Source organism: Oncorhynchus kisutch, linkage group LG20 (assembly GCF_002021735.2).
Source record: "Oncorhynchus kisutch isolate 150728-3 linkage group LG20, Okis_V2, whole genome shotgun sequence".
Lineage (NCBI taxonomy): Eukaryota > Metazoa > Chordata > Actinopteri > Salmoniformes > Salmonidae > Oncorhynchus > Oncorhynchus kisutch.
This window is the reverse complement of record NC_034193.2, coordinates 20,238,620-20,259,231: the sequence shown is the minus strand read 5'-3', so window position 1 is coordinate 20,259,231 and position 20,612 is coordinate 20,238,620. Positions and strand designations below refer to the sequence as shown.

General features: G+C 41.1%; 3 protein-coding genes across 4 annotated transcripts in view; 2 read left to right on the top strand and 1 right to left on the bottom strand.

Annotated features, from left to right (window-relative positions):
* Positions 1 to 4,115, top strand: part of sema4gb (sema domain, immunoglobulin domain (Ig), transmembrane domain (TM) and short cytoplasmic domain, (semaphorin) 4Gb) — a 35,357-nt gene extending 31,242 nt beyond the window's left edge. For both annotated transcript variants that reach the window (XM_031799033.1, XM_020454529.2), the window contains exon 16: positions 545 to 4,115. The gene's annotated coding sequence lies outside the window, so the exon portion shown is untranslated. The remainder of the gene's footprint in view (positions 1 to 544) is intronic.
* A 151-nt stretch (positions 4,116 to 4,266) lies between these two features.
* Positions 4,267 to 6,176, bottom strand: mrpl43 (mitochondrial ribosomal protein L43). The gene is made up of 3 exons (XM_020453611.2): positions 5,487 to 6,176; positions 5,183 to 5,289; positions 4,267 to 4,826 (listed from the first exon to the last, which is right to left on the bottom strand). Exons 1-3 carry the CDS (start codon positions 5,615 to 5,617, stop codon positions 4,609 to 4,611), a joined length of 456 nt encoding a protein of 151 aa, XP_020309200.1. The 5' UTR covers positions 5,618 to 6,176; the 3' UTR covers positions 4,267 to 4,608.
* twnk (twinkle mtDNA helicase) lies at positions 5,921 to 12,165 on the top strand. The gene is made up of 5 exons (XM_020453610.2): positions 5,921 to 6,011; positions 8,158 to 9,548; positions 9,793 to 10,033; positions 10,127 to 10,376; positions 10,695 to 12,165. Exons 2-5 carry the CDS (start codon positions 8,183 to 8,185, stop codon positions 11,076 to 11,078), a joined length of 2,241 nt encoding a protein of 746 aa, XP_020309199.1. The 5' UTR covers positions 5,921 to 6,011; positions 8,158 to 8,182; the 3' UTR covers positions 11,079 to 12,165.
* The last annotated feature ends 8,447 nt before the right edge of the window (positions 12,166 to 20,612 follow it).

Below are 20,612 nucleotides of genomic sequence, written 5' to 3'. Positions count from 1 at the left end.
CATCTCCCATTGGTCATTATAATAGCCGAGCAGAACCTGGTTGTTTAGAATATTTATGCAGTATGATATGTGTGTCATTACACATGCAGTTTTCACAAGGTGTCTCGGTGGAAGTGTAAAAAACACAATGGCACAGGAGCGTTATATTAATGTTGTTCAAAAGCTTGTCTACAGCAGGGCTCAAAAGCGAGCCGGATGAATGTGTTTTGCTTATCTTATTATCTTTTCATGTAAAATAAATAATGATGTATCGAAAGTGCAATCACACAAATGAGGGTAGTTGAGCGTGTTCACTCAGCCTATGAATAGAACATTCAAAGTTGAAAGAACAAACTGGACATTTATGACTAACTGGGCATTTAAACTGCAGGGCATGTCATTTGTCATTAGAGGTGATTCACTGATGTTGTCACGTTACGTTTAAAGTTTTAACAGAGAGAAGTTAGTTTAAAACTTTAAAAAAACAGACATGCTGTATATGTAGAGTGTATTGCTGCCATATTAAGTCTTTATGCCTGCTGTTTTATATTGCATCTGTCTTTAGATATGCAAGAAGCCAGATCACATTGATCTCAGAAGAGATGGAGAAGATGGATGGAAGAAGGAGTGTGTGAGGAACCCTGATGATCTGAGCCAATGACTGCTGAAAATACACAGAAGGACAATCAGCACGTGAAATCTCCAATGGCAGGGGACTTGGATATGGTTATTGTAGTGTACTTACTACTTACGGTCAATTGGAAAATAGGCTGGCTACTACAGTCAAATACACACCTCCAGTATATACTGTATGCCCCCATAAACATTGTGGAACACTTATTTCAACAAACATACTCGCTCACGTCATACTGTACAGACATGACAACATTCAAATGGAGGTTTAGACAAAGGCCCAGTGCAGCCGTTTTTATCTCAATATCAAATCATTTCTCGGTAACAATGAAGTACCTTACTCTGACAAAAATAGCTTCTTAGCAAAGGGCAATTTCTCAAGCAAGAATGTTGCTATGACTGTCTAGGAGTGCTCTAAGTGGGGAGGCTGAAAACTAGCTGATATTGGCAGAGAGGTTTGGAACTCTTTCCTATTGGTCTAGTAACTATGATGTCACCAGGCAGGCCAAAACTCCATCCCACCAAAAAAGGCTGAAAACTCAGGCAGGCTTTTCAAACAGCTCTTACACTAAAAGGGAAGGATCATCAATGTCACAGTATTATTCCAACCTCAGTGTGGAAATACAGTATAAATAAAACAGAAAAATCGAATGTTTGACTGCACTGGGCCTTTAACTCCACATCACCTACAGAATACATTTGAGTTAACAATGACTAAATGATTCATTTGCGTTATACCTCTTGCGAGGACTTTTCTTGCTCTGTACATAAGGAGATTTAGTATACCCTTGTAAAGTGTTACATCAATGTGTTACATACATGTTATGTGTTGTTTTCTGGTTTTCTGGCTCAGTGTAGATATGACTACTACTTCACAATCTACTTAGTATTTTATCAGCCATGTAATTGGCCATGTCATGTGTAATTCTTTGGCCATCATTGAACTTGAGGAGAAAATACAATTCTCATACAAGTACCAGTCAAAAGTTTGGACACACCTACTCATTCCAGGGTTTTTCTTTATTTTGACTATTTTCTACATTGTAAAATAATAGTGAAGACATCAAAACTATGAAATAACACATATAGAATAATGGTAACCAAAAAAAGTGTTAAACAAATCAAAATATATTTTATATTTGAGATTCTTCAAAGTAGCCACCCTTTGCCTTGATGACAGCTTTGCACACGCTTGGCATTCTCTCAACCAGCTTCATGAGGCAGTCACCTGGAATGCATTTCAATTAACAGGTGTGCCACGTTAAAAGTTAATTTAGGCCTCCCGAGTGGCGCAGTGGTCTAAGGCACTGCATCGCAGTGCTAGCTCTGTCACAACCGGCCGCAACCGGGAGACCCATGGGGCAGCGCACGATTGACCCAGCGTCATCCGGGTTAGGGGAGAGTTTGCCTGAGAGGGATGTCCTTGTACCATCGTGCACTAGTGACTCCTGTGGCGGGCCGGGCGCAGTGCACGCTGACATGGTCACAAGGTGTACGGTGTTTCCTCTGACACATGGGTGCGGCTGGCTTCCGAGTTAAGTGGACATTGTGTGCAGTGTGGCTTGGTTGGGCTGTGTTTTGGAGGAAGCACGGCTCTTGACCTTCGCCTCCATACAGGAGTTACAGCGATGAGACAAGACTGTAACTACCAATTGGATACCATGAAATTGGGGAGAAAGGGTTAAATACCACAGAGTGAAGGAAAAGCATCCAACAAGTGTTCAGCATATGTGGGAACTCCCTCAAGACTGTTGGAAAAACATTCCAGGTGAAGCTGGTTGAGAGAATGCCAATAGTGTGCAAAGCTGTCATTCAGCATATGTGGGAACTCCCTCAAGACTGTTGGAAAAATATTCCAGGTGAAGCTGGTGGCTACATTGAAGAATCTAACATCTATTTTAATTTGTTTAACACATTTTTGGTTACTACATGTGTTTTTAGTTACTTCCATGTGTTATTTCATAGCTTTGGTATCTTTAATATTATTCTACAATGTAGAAAATAGTACAAATAAAGAAAAACCCTTGAATGAGTAGCAATGTCCAAACTTTTTAATGGTACTGTATGTTGTAACTGTTTTGTGCAACTACCCGTAAAGGATAAAAACACTATTTTGCATCAGACTGACTGGAAATAATCCTGTGTGTCAATGCCCAAGGGCGAAGTCAGTACAGTACAGCATTATGCAAAACATGTTCCAACAGCGTCCTTTTGTCTCGACAGCATGATACCCAATAGTATTGCTGTTGGGTGATGATGATAATCAAGGCATTGGTCATGTTCATTAGGACACGCAATGGAAAACGTTTTATACAATGCAAAGACCGGTAGTCCCTCCCTATTTTAGTCTGTTTTCATTTGTTTTGGAACCTAATGAACAGGACCCTGTTTTCTCCACAGACTGCTCAACATATCATTGTGAGTAATTCACACATATGATTGTGACAGGGAATGGGGGTACAGCACAGGCTGAAAGACTGGTGGGAAAAAAGGCAAGTCTGAGTGGTGGTCTAGGGCCGTAACTAAGCAACAGCAATCTTTATTTAGAGCTTTTACACCCATAGTGTCAGTCAAGCTCTGACAGTTCTCATTGGGGGGGAAAAATGTGATTTGATAACTCTACTCTGGTCAGTCTCTGCTGCCTGTAATCGGTGTGTGATAAATAATTAGCTATGTTAATACTAGTGGCAACCCAACTCCAATCAATAGAAAAATCAGCAGTCTGTTCGGTAGATGTTCTTAGAATAACAGATGTTAACAAATGTTATAATTTTTCCCAACTTAAATAACTAGTATGAAGTGGATTCTATTAAGGTCATCATCTCCTGTTTTAAGTCCACCCTACATTCTGACAGGTAACCGTCAAAAAACATACCCGAATGAAGAGGCACAATTTCACATTTTATGAATTGTTTAAACTATAATCTATAACACTGACTTCACAGCCAGAAAACGTAATGGCATCCTCTTTGGTCACCAAACAAATTGAGAACACATGACCACATGACTGTAATTGCTTTGCAGTCACAGGTGCACTTCCTCTTCCCTTCCACACTCATGACTCACGCACCCTTTGCATTTTACACAATCAACCTTCGGATTATACTATTTCCTTTCCTGTGACCTGTCACACGCAACCTGTCTGGAACTCATCCATCAAGTTCAACCAGAAATCCTATCTGACCACTTCTTTTACAGCACCACCCACAGCTATGTTGTCATCGGCAGACAATCAACACAGCGTTCATACAAGACATGCTTACAGTCTTTGGGAACATTACCTGTTCTCTTATTGATGGGTAGCTGATAGAGATGTTCAAGAGCCATATGTTTCTGGGTCATTCCACAATGTTTAGATGGTTTTGGAGATTGGCAGACAATTTTGTAAGTTGAGATTCTGTCTGAACTGTGGTGTAATGGCAACTTGAAACACTGCTGTTGGTGTAAATGAGTACATCTGCTACATGCCATGGAAAATAAATATCTCTACAATGTGTCTAGGATTGTCTGTCGTAGTCATCTGTAATTATTTTGATGTGTCTTTCAGAGAACTCAGTCGACTGATTCAAACGCTTGAACAGTTTAAATGATCATCCACGTAAATACCTAGCCTTTTTTAAATTAGCCCCTCCCAAATGATCACAACTTAGTCACTTCTGAGTCTAAAACATTGACCACTTTATTCTATTCGTAAAACACAGCTGCAGTGAGCAGTTTGAAATACTGGTTTGGACACAAACTGTTCTGTATGCACGCCACTGATACCAGTTGACAAGCCTCTGATAACTGTGCAAAATTCATTCAAAAGAAAAGGGCAGATATGCTATAACATATCTGGTGATTCAGGTGTTTCAGAAACACAATGGCTTGTCTGCCATGGAGTTGCTCTGGACAGTTCTGTGGAGAGTGGACACCTGACTTGTTAGTCGTTCTACCACTGATGAGGGTGACGATAACAGACAAAAATATTGCCCGTATTATGAGGTTTCACAGTCTTTAGTTGGCCTGCTGTTTCTGGGGTCCGATTGGTCCAATGGACAGGGGTCGGTTAGTGAAGGGATGCCATTGGCCCTGGATGCTGGGGCTGTCTGTGTGGATGGGCTTGCGGATACGGATGATATCCAGGCCTGACTGGTTGGTCAGTTTGGTTATTAACTCTGCGATCTGTTGAGACGTCTTGCTTGTGATGGCTTCCTCCTTCACATTGCCGTTTACTGCAGGAAAACACAAGGCACATTCACAATTCCTCGAGATGTGGGATGTTTTGATAAAACGTGATCTGCATCACATGAATATCCAAACTGCAATAATCACAAACAATGTCATGTAAAAAAAAAAATCTATACAACGACATTGGTTTTCACTGCACAATGATCCTGGATCACACTCAATGACAGATCATGAAAGGTTTGGCTCTAGCGCCACCTACCGTAATGTTTGTGTAATGCATCCACAAAAATGTGACGAGTTCATATTACTGTAGCAGTGAATACTGATATGGCGGAACAATATTTAATACATCGACGTGAACACATTTCTCCATAAAAAATATCACTTAATTCACACTTACAGTATTCTGCAACAATTTTAGGGATCCTGCAGGACTGAGGAGATACGTAGACAACGGTTCCAGGGTTCTTTTGGGCAAAATCCACCACTCCTTCTTCGATGAATTCCCTAAGAAAGGATTTGTTGATAATCATTTACATTTTATTAATTTAGCAGATGCTCTTATCCAGAGCGACGTACAGTTAGTGCATTCATCTTAAGATAAATAGGTGGGACAACCACATATCACAGGCATAGAAAGCACACTAGATAATAAATGGTAACTATAGGCTAGATAGCTAGCTAGATAGCTTAATGACACTAACCTGGCTCCCAGAGAGCTCTGTCCATTCTTGGAGAAGATGAGGGAAATGCGCTTCATTTGACAAACATACCGACCCACCCCGTTTTGCAGAACACTTTGTAGGAAGCGACTCGGGGTGCCTCTAGATGTCATTTTGCAATATTGATAAATACTTTGACCTCTATATAAATGTAAAATGTGTATGTTTAACTTCCATGGACTAAGTAGCTAAAGGACGATTTGACGGGCATGAGAAGAACATGCAGTCCGTCAAGTGAAAAGTCCGGGCGGAAAGACAAACACAGGAATCAATAAATGTTGAATTCATTTATACATGTTATACATTTCAGTTGGGTTTTCGATGTAAAAAAAATATAAAATATGAATATAAAATATCAATCACAAATTTACAATCAAAGCGTTCTCTTTGTATAATTTGTGTATGCGATTAGAATACTGGTTTGATGGCTTTGTTTCACACGGACGTATTTTTATAACGCAACAAAAGCCCGCAAAAGCATGCATGGAAGAAGAAATGTAAGAAAAGGTTGGTGTGCATCATTATAATTTTAGTTTAGTTTGAAAGAATGTATGCGGGGATGCATATCAATATAAAAGGTTAAAGCTACCGCAACCTCGCTTTTGTCCACTTCTGTCTTCCATTTTTTGGCCTCTTAAATCACGTGTCAAACGCATTCCATGCAGAGCCGAGTGTTTGCGGTATGTCGCTCCTCCCTTCAATCAAGTAACGTTACTTGATTGATGAATTAAGGTTACTGATTAGTTAAGAACTCCCCTCACCTGGTTGTCTAGGTCTTGAGTTTGACACCCCTGTAAAAATGTTGCTAGCTAGCTTAGGTCACAAATTACTCACGTCAGTTAGCTAATTACCACAGCCACTAAGTCATAAACCACACCAATGTATCTTCTTAACGTGTGATTTTAACTTAACCACACAGCAAACCTTATGACTAACCTTAAATTAAGACCAGAAAGCTACTCCCCCCCCCATGAATGTTTACAATATAGCCAGTGGAGACCGGTAGTTAACTGGTTAACAACAACCAGCATCTAGTGCAGGGGTTGGTGACCCTGGTTCTGGAGTGCCACGTGTTATTGATTTAACCGACCTGGAAGACCAGGTGGGATAAATTTAGGCAGTACCTGCGGCCCTCCAGGAACAGTTGCCTACCCCTGATCTAGTGGTTAATGTACAGCAGGGTTCCCCAATTGGCGGCCCGAAATAGATTTGATTTGGCCCCAAGTTTTCTGAACAAAGTAAATAACACAAAAGACAGAAATCCCCAGGAAATCAGTTCAACGCCATTTTTATTTAGGAAATCTGTTCAAGTATTTCCAGCATAAATAGAGAGACATAGCCATGGAATCGTAAACAAATGTTATCAAGAAATTGTTTTATTTTTGTCAAATACTAGCTAACTATATTTGTTTGGGCTTCTTGTGGTCAATTTGCATTGTACAAATTAATTATATTTTCTGGCCATGGTTTCCATTAGGAAAATGTGGTGCCGGACTGGGTGACCCGTAAAATTTAGATTTACCGGCCATTTGAGATACACTATATATACACAAAAGTACATATTAGTGAATTGAGCAACACCCACTGCAGACAGGTGTATAAAATTGAGCACACAGCCATGCGATCTCCATAGACAAACATTGCCAGTAGAATGGCCTTACTGAACAGCTCAGTGACTTTCATCGTGGCATCGTCATAGGATGCCACCTTTCCAACGCGTCAGTTTGTCAAATTTCTGTCCTGCTAGAGCTGCCCGGTCAACTGTAAGTGCTGTTATTGTGAAGTGGAAACGTCTAGGAGCAACAACGTCTCAGCAGTGAAGTGGTAGGCAACACAAGCTCACAGAATGGGACTGCTGAGTGCTGAAGTGGACAGCCTAACATGCTTTTCAAACATTTGGAGACAGGCAGAAGGGTGTGTTCATAACAGTTCAACTTTGCTAGCTAGCAAATAGATTCAAGTTGGTTAAACTTGAAATATAAAGATTAGCTGGCTAATCACTAACACGAGGCCTTGAGGTTGTTGAGACCAGTGTTAATTTTCTATAGCCAGATGCCTGCTACAAGAAGTTAGTGCATTATGCATAGTTCTAGTTAAATTTGTAACAAAAAAGGGAATTTTCATAGATACTTGAAAGCCATATAAAAAGCAGGTTAAACTATTTTGATGAAATAAATTCATTTTTAGTGGGTCTTATGGTTGTTGGAAGGCTTGTGTGTGTGATAGTTGTGTTGGATAAATAAGATACATGATGAATTACGAAAATACACACAGACCAATTCAATTCAACTAAATAATGCAAATGAACCTATAGACCAACAAGCATGAAGGTAAAATGTATTTACATCAACTGGTATTTCCATCAATGAATAAAAAGCATTATTTTGCCATGGATTTTTTTCTGGTCATTTTGTCGAGCAACGGTTTTATTTACCTGCTTTTCTTTTGGGGGGGGGCAAAGGCCGGCAATTAACGGCTAACGTAAACCCTGGTTCCGGCCCTGACTATACACTCAATAAAAAAAATTGTCCCGCGGCTGAATGTAGTTGGTTTCCCTAATGTACAGTATGTAGCTAGTAGCTTGCGAACTAACTGATTAGCGTAGCTATGTTTTTCCTTGCTGGTTGTGTAATCCTTCTTTTGTATGTTTCAGGTCCAATGTCTTGAACAGGGAACAAATGTGGATGAGCTGGTTCCTGAAAGGGACCACCTGTCTCTTGCAGGTGGCAGCCCGCAGCACCCCAAGGCTGCCTCCCCAAAGATGCCTCTCTTCCTCCCTTGCCAGAATCCTAACCAAGCCACACACCCCAAGATTTGCTATTCCTTCATACTATCCTCAGGGACAACTATGGGGGATGTCATTGCCAATCAGTTGTACCAGGAGCTACAAAAAAGATACCAAGTCTATCCTAGACTTTCCTGTCGACCCTATTACAGTGACCGATATCAAACAATATCTACGCTCTAAAGACATCCCATTCCATGATGGCTACAGCTGCTTGCACGCCCCCAGCATGTTCCTGGACTCGGCTGTGGGTGTCCCTGCGGATACAGGGAGGGAGAGTTTTACAATGTTCATTGACAAAACCACAGGCCAATTTCTGTGCAAGGAGACGCTGGTGGAGGGGAGCTGGGAGGACCTGCAGGACTGCCTGGAGGTGATGCAGAAGGAGGGCCAGGCCTCCCTCAGCCCTCACGTGCTGCTGGGCTACCCCGAGAGCCTGGAGGAGCGGGAGGAGAAGGAACAGGAGCTCAGGGAGGTGCAGAGGATCTGGTCCAGTGCCGTGCCCTTCTCAGACCTCCCTGACGAGGAGGCACAGCTAGTCAAAACCATGTTCCAGATCAGCAAGATCTCCAATGCCACACTCAAAAAGTTTGCGGTGAGGTTATTCAAGCCCACCAAGAGCCTGGTGTTCCCCTGGTTTGGTGGAAGGGACTCCAGCCTGCGGGGCGTCAAGCTGCTATCCGCGCAGAGCATGGAGGGCGGGACGGTGGCTTATACCGAGGCCACGGTGCCCAAGGCTGGCTCCTACCACAACCTGTTTGGACTGCCTCTGGTGGGACGCATGGACTCTGAGGTGGTGCTGACAGGCCAGGAGGTGGACACCCTGGCAGTGAGCCAGGCCACAGGCCTGCCCAGTGTGGCTCTGCCCCGGGGTGTTAACACCCTGCCCCCAGCTCTCCTGCCCTACCTGGAGCAGTTCAAGCGGGTCACCCTGTGGCTGGGAGGGGACATGCGCTCCTGGGAGGCCTCCAAGATCTTTTCCAGGAAGCTGGGTCTTAAGCGCTGCTCCCTAGTGCGCCCGGGGGAGTTCCAGCCCTGTCCTCTGGAGGCCCTGTTCCAGGGCAGGAACCTGGCCCGCATCATCAAAGCCTCCATCCCCGCCGCCCACAAGTCCATTGTGTCATTCAGGCAGCTCAGGGAGGACGTCTACGGGGAGCTTGCCAACACGGAACAGGTTGCTGGGGTGAAATGGACCAGGTTTCCAGAGCTCAACAGGATCATGAAGGGTCATCGCAAAGGGGAACTGACAGTCTTCACAGGTATAGCGTATAGTAGGATGACATATTGTCATTTGATCATGTTGTTCTACACAGACGTATATAGCTATTTATGGTAGAATATGCTTCAAATTGGGGTTGATTTTTAACCTGACACTAGACTGAGAATATTGCTTTACTGTGTAAGTCAAAACAAAAGCAAATGATCAATCTACTACCAGAATATGTTGATCGTGGCTCTAACTTTAATGTACCTCTCCTCCCTTTTTTTTCTTCTCCCCTCCAGGACCCACGGGCAGCGGCAAGACCACCTTCATCAGTGAGTTTGCCCTGGACCTGTGCATGCAGGGCGTCAACACGCTGTGGGGCAGCTTCGAGATCAACAACGTGCGCCTGGCCAAGATCATGCTGACCCAGTTTGCCATGCAGCGGCTGGAGGAGAACCTGGACCAGTACGACTCGTGGGCCGACAGGTTCGAGGACCTGCCCCTCTATTTCATGACCTTCCACGGTCAGCAGAACATCAAGTGAGTCCTCTGAAAGTGTTGAGTGATATGTCAATCTGTAGATGTACTGTACAGCTTGAGTTGTATATAACTTCTTCCTCTCTCCCTCTGCAGAGCTGTGCTGGACACCATGCAACACGCTGTCTACCTTTACGACATCAGTCACGTGATCATTGACAACCTGCAGTTCATGATGGGCCAGGAGAACCTCTCTGTAGACAAGTTTGCCGTCCAGGACCACATTATCGGAGCTTTCAGGAAGTTTGCCACCAACAGCAGCTGTCACGTCACTCTGATCATTCACCCCAGGAAAGAGGAGGACGACAGAGAACTACAGACAGCGTCCATCTTTGGAACAGCCAAGGTGAGTACAGGGTTAAATCTAATACTGAATCATGTCAATGTAGACAGATATATATAACAGGCTTCCTTGTTTGCCTCTTTAAAGCAATGAGTGCTTTCATTACACCTGCCATTCTGTTGGGCGCATCGCTATGTTTGATCGATAGGTGGTGCTTGTGACAACGTTATCAAAAACAGTTCCATGTACTGTATATGTATTAGTTTCACAGGCCCACATTCTTTTTCAATCAAAGAGATTCACCACAACACACATTGTCACCAATGTATGTTTAACCTATATGTGTTGGTACTAGTAACCTTTGAAACTCCTGTCTACCAGGCCAGCCAGGAGGCAGACAACGTGCTCATCCTGCAGGAGAAGAAGCTGGTGACATGCCCCGGCCGGAGGTCCCTCCAGGTGGCCAAGAACCGCTTCGACGGAGACGTGGGTATTTTCCCTCTGGAGTTCAACAAGGCCTCGCTCACTTTCTCCGCCCCAGTCAAGGGCAAGCACAAGCTGAGAAAGGTCAAAGGTGAAAAGGGGGAGGGGTCAGATAATGAGGAGTCTTTAGGAGAAACTCTAAAGAAGGAAGAGACAACGGTTAAAAAGGAGAAACTAGTGAAGTTGGAGAGGCCACCCAAAGCTACCAAAACTCCCAGAGCTGTTAAGAGTCCTGCAGCAGGGAAGGGCACACCAGAGGGCGAGGGGAAGAAACAGCCATAGAGAGAAGACTTCACTCACTGATCTAAGCAAAGAACATTGTCTCAGTGTATAATGATTTGAAATGACAGAAAGGTATTGGGACTTAATTTATGGTACAGTATCATAAAAAGGAAAGAAAATGTATTGCTTAATATTGATGATTTGTCACCTGATTGGAAAATGTGCTTACTTATGTCACAGAAAGATGTAATGAAAGATGTTATCTAAAGGAGAAAAGAGCTGTGTAAAATAACATTAGTATGATATGTTTATATGTTGGATGTTGGCAACGAATGACCATTGAAGAGTACAGTATTGGCACTTGAAGTAACTACCCAGTGTTTCCAGATTTCTATGAAATGATTATTAATACTTGCAATATGAGGGAAATAGTTTTCCTTACAAAAATTGTAATTAAGTAGGTTGAAAAGCAGCTTTTTTTGTGTTGGAATGCTGTAGGCATATAATGGTCATAAGCTATTCATTCAAGTAGACCACTGATTGGTCAGCTCATCCTCCTCTAAACCACTGATTGGCCAGCTCATCCACCTCAGGGAGATGACATATTCTATGTGGAAATAGCAAGCATTTTGAAACTGGATGTTTGAGATATAAGTAATATAATTTTCTTCAATTTATGAATTGGCCACAAATGCAAATATAGGACAAGTCAACAACATTATTTGCATACGAGTTAACAGAATATTAACTTCTAAAAAAAGTGATATTTTCACTGGGCAGCTCCTTTAAAATAATAGTTGAAAGATAGTTGACTTACCGAAATGAAGTTCTGACAGTATTTATATTTCTACTACTACTGTACTGTTATGTCTGCTTTTCCCCACTCAAAGGTGGTGAAATTCCGTTAAGCTAAACTCCGTTAATCCAAACCCTTGACTGTCCATGTTATTACATGTATTGCTATATAGTAACAGTATACTGTCATAACAGGAGCTAGGACTTCTGAGGTACAGTATTCCACAAGGATAAGCACCATCACTGTATGTGGATTGTTGCAGAATGTGAATGTTACCCTCTACTGAACACAGATATAGTGCTGCTGCTTGTTTGCCTCATTAAAACGTCAAGCGCTCATGTGCAATTCTGATCCCTAGAGGGTGTCTGTGATTCATCCAAATAGTGTCCGCTGTGAGTTGCCATGCATACTCATGAGTGATTTATTTACAGTAGGCCTATGTAGCTAACCTACAGCTGAGTACGTTTTTGTAATACTAGCGTCCAGATGAAAATAATCAGGTTTGTGCCCCCTACTGAAACATTATCCGACACCCCTGATGTACTGTGTCCCAATGTCATAACAGCATTACATTTTTAAACTGACCTCGACGCAGACCATGCGTTTCTACATTAGATACTCACTAAAGAACACTCAATTATTCCTTAACTTGCATTCCATATCAGGGATTCTCATGATATTCAGATTGATGTACAGTACAGGGATATCGGGGTTCATAGTATTGTTCCTCTTCGCTCAGGATTGAAATGATAAGACTGTGGAGTCTGTCAGATCCACTATTGGTCTTCCCTACACAGAGCAGTCCTAGGAAGCTCCTGGCTGGCAAGACACACTGTTTAAACACATGGCCTGTAGTCCACCTGAGCTCTCTGGGCAGCTGCTGGAACTAAAATATTGTTCTTAGCACAGTGAATCATATCCCCCCCAAAAAATGGTATTGTGTTCTTGTAGTCTAGCCACAGAGTCACATGCTGTACTTGGCTTGAGAGTTAGGGAAAACCAACAGGATATCATCCACTCATTGCTAAACACAAGCGATGGACATGGGAGCAATTTTAGTGTGACACACAGCTTTGCTGAGACAGCAGCAGGGGAGACAGTTTCTGGGCAGATTTGGTGCTAGGTTTTTCATTCCATGATTTCCCCCCTCGCTTCTGAGGTTTTTCTTAATGTGCTGTTTTCATGTGACTGCTTTACTGCTGTCGAAGTAGGCTACAGTAACAGAACATTCCATAATGATTCCAGGCTGTGTGGTTCTGGGTGTCTGGATGACAGTGTGGGTGTGGGACATTGGCGTTAAAAGAGTGGTTGAAAGAGGCCCTTTGTGCTCTCTGGGCGTTCCTGGATGGGGACGGCGGCTCCATCACTTGCCAGCATCGGCTCCAAGGGGTAGGAAACGTACACAAACACAACTGAATGCATATGTCACATACACATGTTTCTATGCACACATGGTAAAAAAAACAGTCATTACCGTAGTCAGCATTTGTGATAATCATACATCCATGAAACCCTGAATGGTTCACTTAAGTTCTTCTTCGTGTAACAGTTATATATTGCATTCAACAACCATGTTTATCAATTTCCGCAAGATCACATGGAATAGAAACCTGCTGTTGAATGGACTGAGTACATAGGAAACAAGCAGTGAATAAGAGGACCGTTTTGAAAGAGGAACTATGATCAAGTATTGATATCCCCAGTTCCTCAAAGTCCTGCAACTTTGTTGTTTTGATTTATGATTTGTTAAATCTGATCTGAGCTCTGTGCTCATTCAACTTACTGACATCTGGAGAAGGAGAGGAGGATGGAACACAGACTTAATTATGGAGGAGGCAAAGCACGAGATCTTTGTAACCACAGGAATTTCACTTATCAAACTCAAGTGTCTTGACTGTTTCAGAATATAAGGGAAATTGGCAATAGCTCATAATCTCCTCACGCAAATCTGAAGGTTTATCTTCAGAGAGCTTATACGTTATGTACATGTACTGTACACTTCATCTAACACAAGCATAGAGCCATGCAGATATAGCAGGAGTCTCAACAATCTCGTTTACCCCATGAAGCCTCTATACTGCTCTTTTCTAATACAAGATTGGTGGGGATGGATATGCAGAGTTCTTCAGTCCATTAACTCATTTTGAGATCAAGGCAACAATGTGGACAAAGCTGGAGGTACTGTGCCTTACAGCCCAAATTTAAAATGGAGGACATTTTGATTTTGTGTCTCTGGCCTACACACAATACCCCATAATGTCAAAGTGGAATTATGTCTTTAGAAATTCTTACAAATGAATAATAAATGAAAAGCTGAAAAGTATTGAATCAATAAGTATTCAACCTCTTTGTTATGGCAAGCTTTAATAAGTTCAGGATTTGCTTAAAAAGTCACACAAGTTGTATGAACTCACACTGTGTGAAATAATAGTGTTTAACATGATTTTCGAATGACTATCTCATCGCTGTACCTCGCACATACATCTGTAAGGTCCCTTAGTCGAGCAGTGAATTTCAAACACAGATTCAACCACAAAGACCAGGGAGATTTTCCAATGCCTCGGGGGAAAGTGAACTTATTGGTAGATAGTTTTTTTTTTAAATGTCACTTCAAAGATACAGGCGTCCTTCCTAACTCAGTTACTGGAGAGGAAGGAAACCGCTCAGGAATTTCACCATGATGCAAATGGTTACTTGAAAACAGTTAGAGTTTATGGCTCTGATAGGAGAAAACTGAAGATGGATCAACAACATTGTAGGTACTCCATAATATTAACCTAAATGACAGAGTGAAAAGAAGGAAGCCTGTACAGAATAAAAATATTCCAAAACATGCATTCTGTTTGCAATAAGGCACTTAAGTAAAAGTGGAAAAAATGTGGCAAGGAAATTAACTTTGTCCTGAATACAACGTGTTATGTTTGGGGCAAATACAACACATCACTGAGTTCCACTCTTCATATTTTCAAGCATGGTGGTGGCTGCATCATGTTATGGGTATGCTTGTCATCGGAAAGGACTAGGGAGTTTTTTGGGGTGGATAGAAAGAAATGGAATAGAGCTGAGCCAAGGCAAATTCCTATTTCAGTCTGCAATCCAACAGACACTGGGAGACAAATTCATCTTTCAGCAGGACAATAACCTAAAACAAGGCCAAATATACACAGGAGCTGCTTGCCAAAATGACATTGAATGTACCTAAGTAGCCTAGTTAAAGTTTTGCCTTGAAAATGGCTGTCGAGCAATGATCAACTACCAACTTCACACCCTTTCAAGTATTTAATACAAGAATCCAGGTGTGCAATGCTCTTAGAGACTTACCCAGAAAGACTCACAGCTGTAATCGCTGCCAAAGGTGATTCTAACATGTATTGACTCAGGGGTGTGATTACTTATGTAAATAAGACATTTCTGTTCTTTCTTAGAGTTTCTTCCTTCATTACATCTAGATCTTTTATTTCTCTCTTCCATGATCCTTCCTTCTTCATCATGACATTAATATTTCAATTAAACAGCCTGGTTTCTGCTTTACACTTCAGGGAATTTTTGTTTCATACTGTGTGCTTCCATCTATATAATATATATATAATAAAACTAGTTTTTTGGGGGGCATAATTACATTAGTCTATTTCTCTGTGTACTTCATGCTTAGTAAGGGCGTTATGCACCCCAAAAATCTGATGGGGCACAAGGTACGTTAGGATGGCTGGGGGATGGTCCGGAGGGGGCTATGCCCCCCCATCCGTAAATTGGAGAATTTTGCACTTTTCAACACCTGAAACAGCTTTTTTCCTGCAATCTAGAGACATAATCATTATGCTTAATTCTATGTAAAAAAACATGTATATTTTTCTGCATATCTAAGCATACCACTCAAGCTGTCTGTATCCTGGTTATTGTTTTAAAGAAACAAAATATGCTTCTCTGCATCTCTGCTAAAATCTGGGTAAAAGATTGAAAGGAATGTATCTTATTCAGTACACGTATTTCTTGTATTTCTACCAACCTTGCCAGAAGACATGCCTGCTAAGATAGAGTAGCTAGCTTGTCTAACTAACTTGATTGATAGCCTGAAATGGCTTCTTGGTACCTAATTATGAAGTTGGGAGATTGGGCTAACTAAAGCCAACTTCATAAAATTGGCTAGTAGTATTACAGAATTATACATTTTAAAATAATAATCATATATTTTAAACAGGACAAATATGTGCCCCTTATGGGCATGATGCCTCTGATGCTTAGTGTAGCATGCAGGACAGGTCTATGACTAAACTCCCTCATAGCCACATTACAGGCCACTACTGGCTCAGATTAGATGGTGATGAAGAAATTCTCTCCTCCCCTCTCCTCTCCTCTCCTCTCTCCTTTGGTTGCGAAGACATCAGGGGGATAATATCTTTCCGTCTGAATAACTCGTGTGCGCTTGGCATGTTTGACCCACGTGATCCTCCATCCTGAAAGCGCTTTAGAAGAGGATACACAACCGTTCAAAAGTTTGGGGTCACTTAAATATTTCCTTGCTTTTGAAAGAAAAGCACATTTTTGGTCCATTAAAATAACATCAAATTGATCAGAAATACAGTGTAGACGTTGTTATTGTAAATGACTGTTGTAGCTGGAAACGGCTGATTTTAATGGAATATCTACATAGTTGTACAGAGGCTCATTATCAGCAACCATCACTCCTGTGTTCCAATGGCATGTTGTGTTAGCTAATCCAAGTTTATCATTTTAAAAGGCTAATTGATCATTAGAAAACCCTTTTGCAGTTATGTTAGTACAGCTGAAAACTGTTGTTCTGATTAAAGAAGCAATAAAACTGGCCTTCTTCAGACTAGTTGACTATCTGGAGCATCATCCTTTGTGGGTTCAATTACAGCCTCAAAATGGCCAGAAACAAAGACCTTTCTTATTAAACTCTTCAGTCTATTCTTGTTCTGATAAATGAAGGCTGTTGCATGCAAGAAATTGCCAAGAAACTGAAAATCTCGTATAACGCTGTGTACTACTCCCTTCACAGAACAGTGCAAACTGGCTCTAACCTGAATAGAAAGTGGAATGGGAGGCCCCGGTGCACAACTGAACAAGACGACAAGTACATTAGAGTGTCTAGTTTGAGAAACAGACGCCTCACAAGACCTCAACTGGCGGCTTCATTAAATAGTACCCGCAAAACACCGGTCTCAACGTCAACAGTGAAGAGGCGACTCCAGGATGCTGGCCTTCTAGGCAGAGTTGCAAAGAAAAAGCCATATCTCAGACTGGCCAATAAAAATAAAAGATTAAGATGGACAAAACAACACAGACACTGGCCATCATCCCGGAGTCGTCGCTTCACTGTTGAAGTTGAGAAAGAAATAGCTTTTCTTTTAAAAACAAGGGCATTTCTGAGTGACTCCAAACTTTTGAACGGCAGTGTATGTGTTCTCTATGTATATAATAACCATATGGAGATCCTCCCCTCTGTATTCCCGGGCAGTCCCCAACCACAGGAAGGCTCATGTTTCTGTTCATTATGTCAATTTGACATTCCTGTTTGCTGGCTGTGTGTGTGTGACTGTGAGATGTACAGATGTAGGATCTTAATTTGAAGCAGTTTGCTACAGCAAGAAAATTATCCTGCAAGAACACGAAATGTGAATTATTATGTGGATTATAATTCATTGACTTTTTTGTAGGGGTTGACACATTTTTCATAAGGGAAAATCAAGTCTGACATTTCAAAGTGGAAATTACAGACTTCAGAAGCCTTTTCAAAACGACCAGTTTTACATTTCCCGCATTGCAAGAAAGTTCTCCTGTAACAAGGCATTCAAATGAAGATCCTACATCTGTAGATTAAACTGTTCATTGAATGTTGCAGAAAAATTATACTGATGTCTTATTAATTGTCACAGATATTGTATTACAGTTCTATTGATACTAGTACTATTTTTTTAAGTTGTGCTAACTTGTATCTATTGAAACTTAAGTTTAGTCAACTCAACTTGATCTACTTAGTTGACAAAACTTAAATATTTAAGGCAGCAGGGTAACTGATCTTTTCAAATGTAATTTCAAAACATTTTTTTTGATTCATCAGATTTTTGGGGGATTTTGTCAAGCAACTAGTTACCGACAAAAAAACACAATGATACCATGATATCTGTGTTAATATGGAGGAATGAAATATAATATCTATTTTGTATACTAGTAGTACACAGCTAAACTGAAAATGCACACAGTAGTGCACATTGTGATTAAAGCACCAAATTTGGTGTAGATGAAGATACATGTACCCTGAAATGTACCCTGGTATGTATAATATATATATATATAAGATATTCAAACATTACTCAAACATTTAAATACATATTTAGCTTCCAGTCAATGTCTCTATGCCAAGTTGAGAGTCTCATCTTTCAGATGCAATTGGAACAGAGTTGATAGTTCTAACTTAGGAACAATATGGGCTAAAAGTCTGATGGCACCAGTGCCCATGTCACCTCTACAGGGCCAGATTAACAAATCATAGGCAGTAATGTTCTGTAAACAAATCCATGCACCAAGATGCAATTCTATGCATGGTAAATTTACTGTTGAAGAAAAAGCCCATTTATAATAAGCCATAATAACATTTGTGATGTGGTATAGGCTACAGTCAGTTGAGCAAAGGCATTTTTAGGATTTCCACACAAGGGGCCTTTTTTTGTTAGGGTTTGGAAAGAATCTGCCTTTTAAGAACACATTTCATGCAATTCTACCCCATTTACATGACAGAAGACATTAGCGTCTCTGTCCCTCTCTCTCTCTCGCCCTCTCCATCTCTTTTGTAACGAACAGCCATATTGTTGTCAGTCCGCTAGGAACCTGAGAATGTTTCTCTTTCTGCAGGTCTGCCTTCAATGACTCGATCTCGGTCTTCAAAGTTTGAAATAAATGAATAAATAATGAAACCAATTTGTGTAGTACTGAATCATAAGTACGGCTCGGGTTTTTGCAGATGCAAGAAGGTTACAACTGTTCAGAATGATGATATGATACAAGGTTATGATTAATAAGTTGACTGTTAATTGACGTGATAGGTCACCTTTTAGAGTTTAATTCGGGAGATGGTACCGTGGTGCGCCAGATCCCAATGAGTTATTTGTTACATTATTCATTTAATTGGGTAACAATTAAACATAGTTAGTTGATTAGATAAATAACAGTCATCAGATGGATGTTAAAGTCAAGTCATGACAACGTGTAACTGAAGAGAAATACCACAAGTGGACACAAAATACCAACTGGGATGGATCCCGAGGAAAATGTGGCTTACCAGTGAACCTCTGAGTATTAATACTGTGTCTCAGAAGTTTCTGTCCATGACTGATGCAACCTGAAAAAGCATTAAAGACAGAATTAATGAGTACTTGACGTCACCGAGAAAGTCTAGATATGGCCTGCTCTCGCTTATGTAAGGAATTAGGCACTTTACTATGTAGGCTACAGTAAACACCTCCTTGTCCTGTTGGTTTTTGCCAGACTGCACAGTAGCCTATGAAACATATACATTTAAAACAGTATTTTAAAAAATCTAATTCAATCATATTTGTACCACTGTTGATGCTGTGTAGTTATTTTTAAAATATAGTTATTGGTTTACAGTAGTGATGGACAGCTGTTTTTAAACAGTTGTTTTTCACAAGTGTAGCAGGTTGTGAACTCTGCAAACAACATTTCCACCCTGAGAATGAATGTTAAATGACTGTAATTAATACATTCATTCAATACATTGGAATACAAAAGAAGCCATCAACCCATGATGGGTTATTAGCAGGACAATAGGCTCTTGCCAAGAAGGACATCAAGGAGGAGGGTAGGAAAGGAGGACAGGTGGGCATTGTATTTAAAGACACTGCACAGTAGCCTAATAAACATTTGCATTTTGAAATAGTTCATCTTTTTATCGAATTCAATAATATATTTCTACCACGGTAGATGCTATGTTTTTGGGAATGGCGAAGCCATAAAGCCTCTGCTACATATGTTTCACATATTTTGAATGAATTCCTGAATTCAATTTCTTTAGCCGACATGTTGTGGTTTATTCATTGTTTAATTATTCAAGGTTCCTTTCCCAATAGCCTACCCGGGTGTGGTCAACTTTTTCAGCACCGTTTCGCGCTGCTTTGAGACAAGCGTGGGGATTGTCTTGATAAATCAATTGATTTTTATTTCCACTGAATCTCTTTAGGTTTTGGTTAGCCTACAATTAGGGTGTGGAATGTTAGGATTATTTTGCTCTTCACTCGCAGTCACCTACAGTAGGCCTACTCCTGACCGGTCACGGTGTACAGCACCACATTCTCCTAACGGAAACCCTGAGGGCTACATAGGCTACTGTAAAAGGCATTTGAGTTTTTATTGGAATAGAAACACCAAAATATGAATCTAATTCATTAAACTACATTTCTAAAAATCCATCCCATATAGTCTGTTCTAACAAAAAAAGGTTTTAAAGTCTTTAGTACAGTCAAAATTAAAAACAGTGAAATGCACTCCTGAATTCAATCGACTCTTAGGACTACAGCTCCATGTCATTTCAATAACTTAGCTTGTCAAAGATGCCTTCTGGTGGGCAAACTAGCCCTAATGGCAACAATGGCTGACAGTTAAATAACATGCCCGCAAGCTGTGCTGCAGTATGACGCAACTTTTAAAGGAAGATCCACTGTAGGCTACAGTAAGCTACTAAATAACATTTCCAGTGGCACACTGACTCACCTAATGAGTCAGGGTACTACTCATAGGGTACCACTCATAGGGTACTACTC

Coding starts and splice junctions, on each gene's coding strand:
- mrpl43 (XM_020453611.2), bottom strand. CDS start 5,617: ATGACATCTAGAGGCACCCCGAGTCGCTTCCTACAAAGTGTTCTGCAA. Junction 5,290..5,486: donor CAGAGCTCTCTGGGAGCCAG/GTTAGTGTCATT, acceptor ATCCTTTCTTAG/GGAATTCATCGAAGAAGGAG. Junction 4,827..5,182: donor TAAAATTGTTGCAGAATACT/GTAAGTGTGAAT, acceptor GTTTTCCTGCAG/TAAACGGCAATGTGAAGGAG.
- twnk (XM_020453610.2), top strand. CDS start 8,183: ATGTGGATGAGCTGGTTCCTGAAAGGGACCACCTGTCTCTTGCAGGTG. Junction 10,034..10,126: donor CACGGTCAGCAGAACATCAA/GTGAGTCCTCTG, acceptor CTCCCTCTGCAG/AGCTGTGCTGGACACCATGC. Junction 10,377..10,694: donor CCATCTTTGGAACAGCCAAG/GTGAGTACAGGG, acceptor CCTGTCTACCAG/GCCAGCCAGGAGGCAGACAA.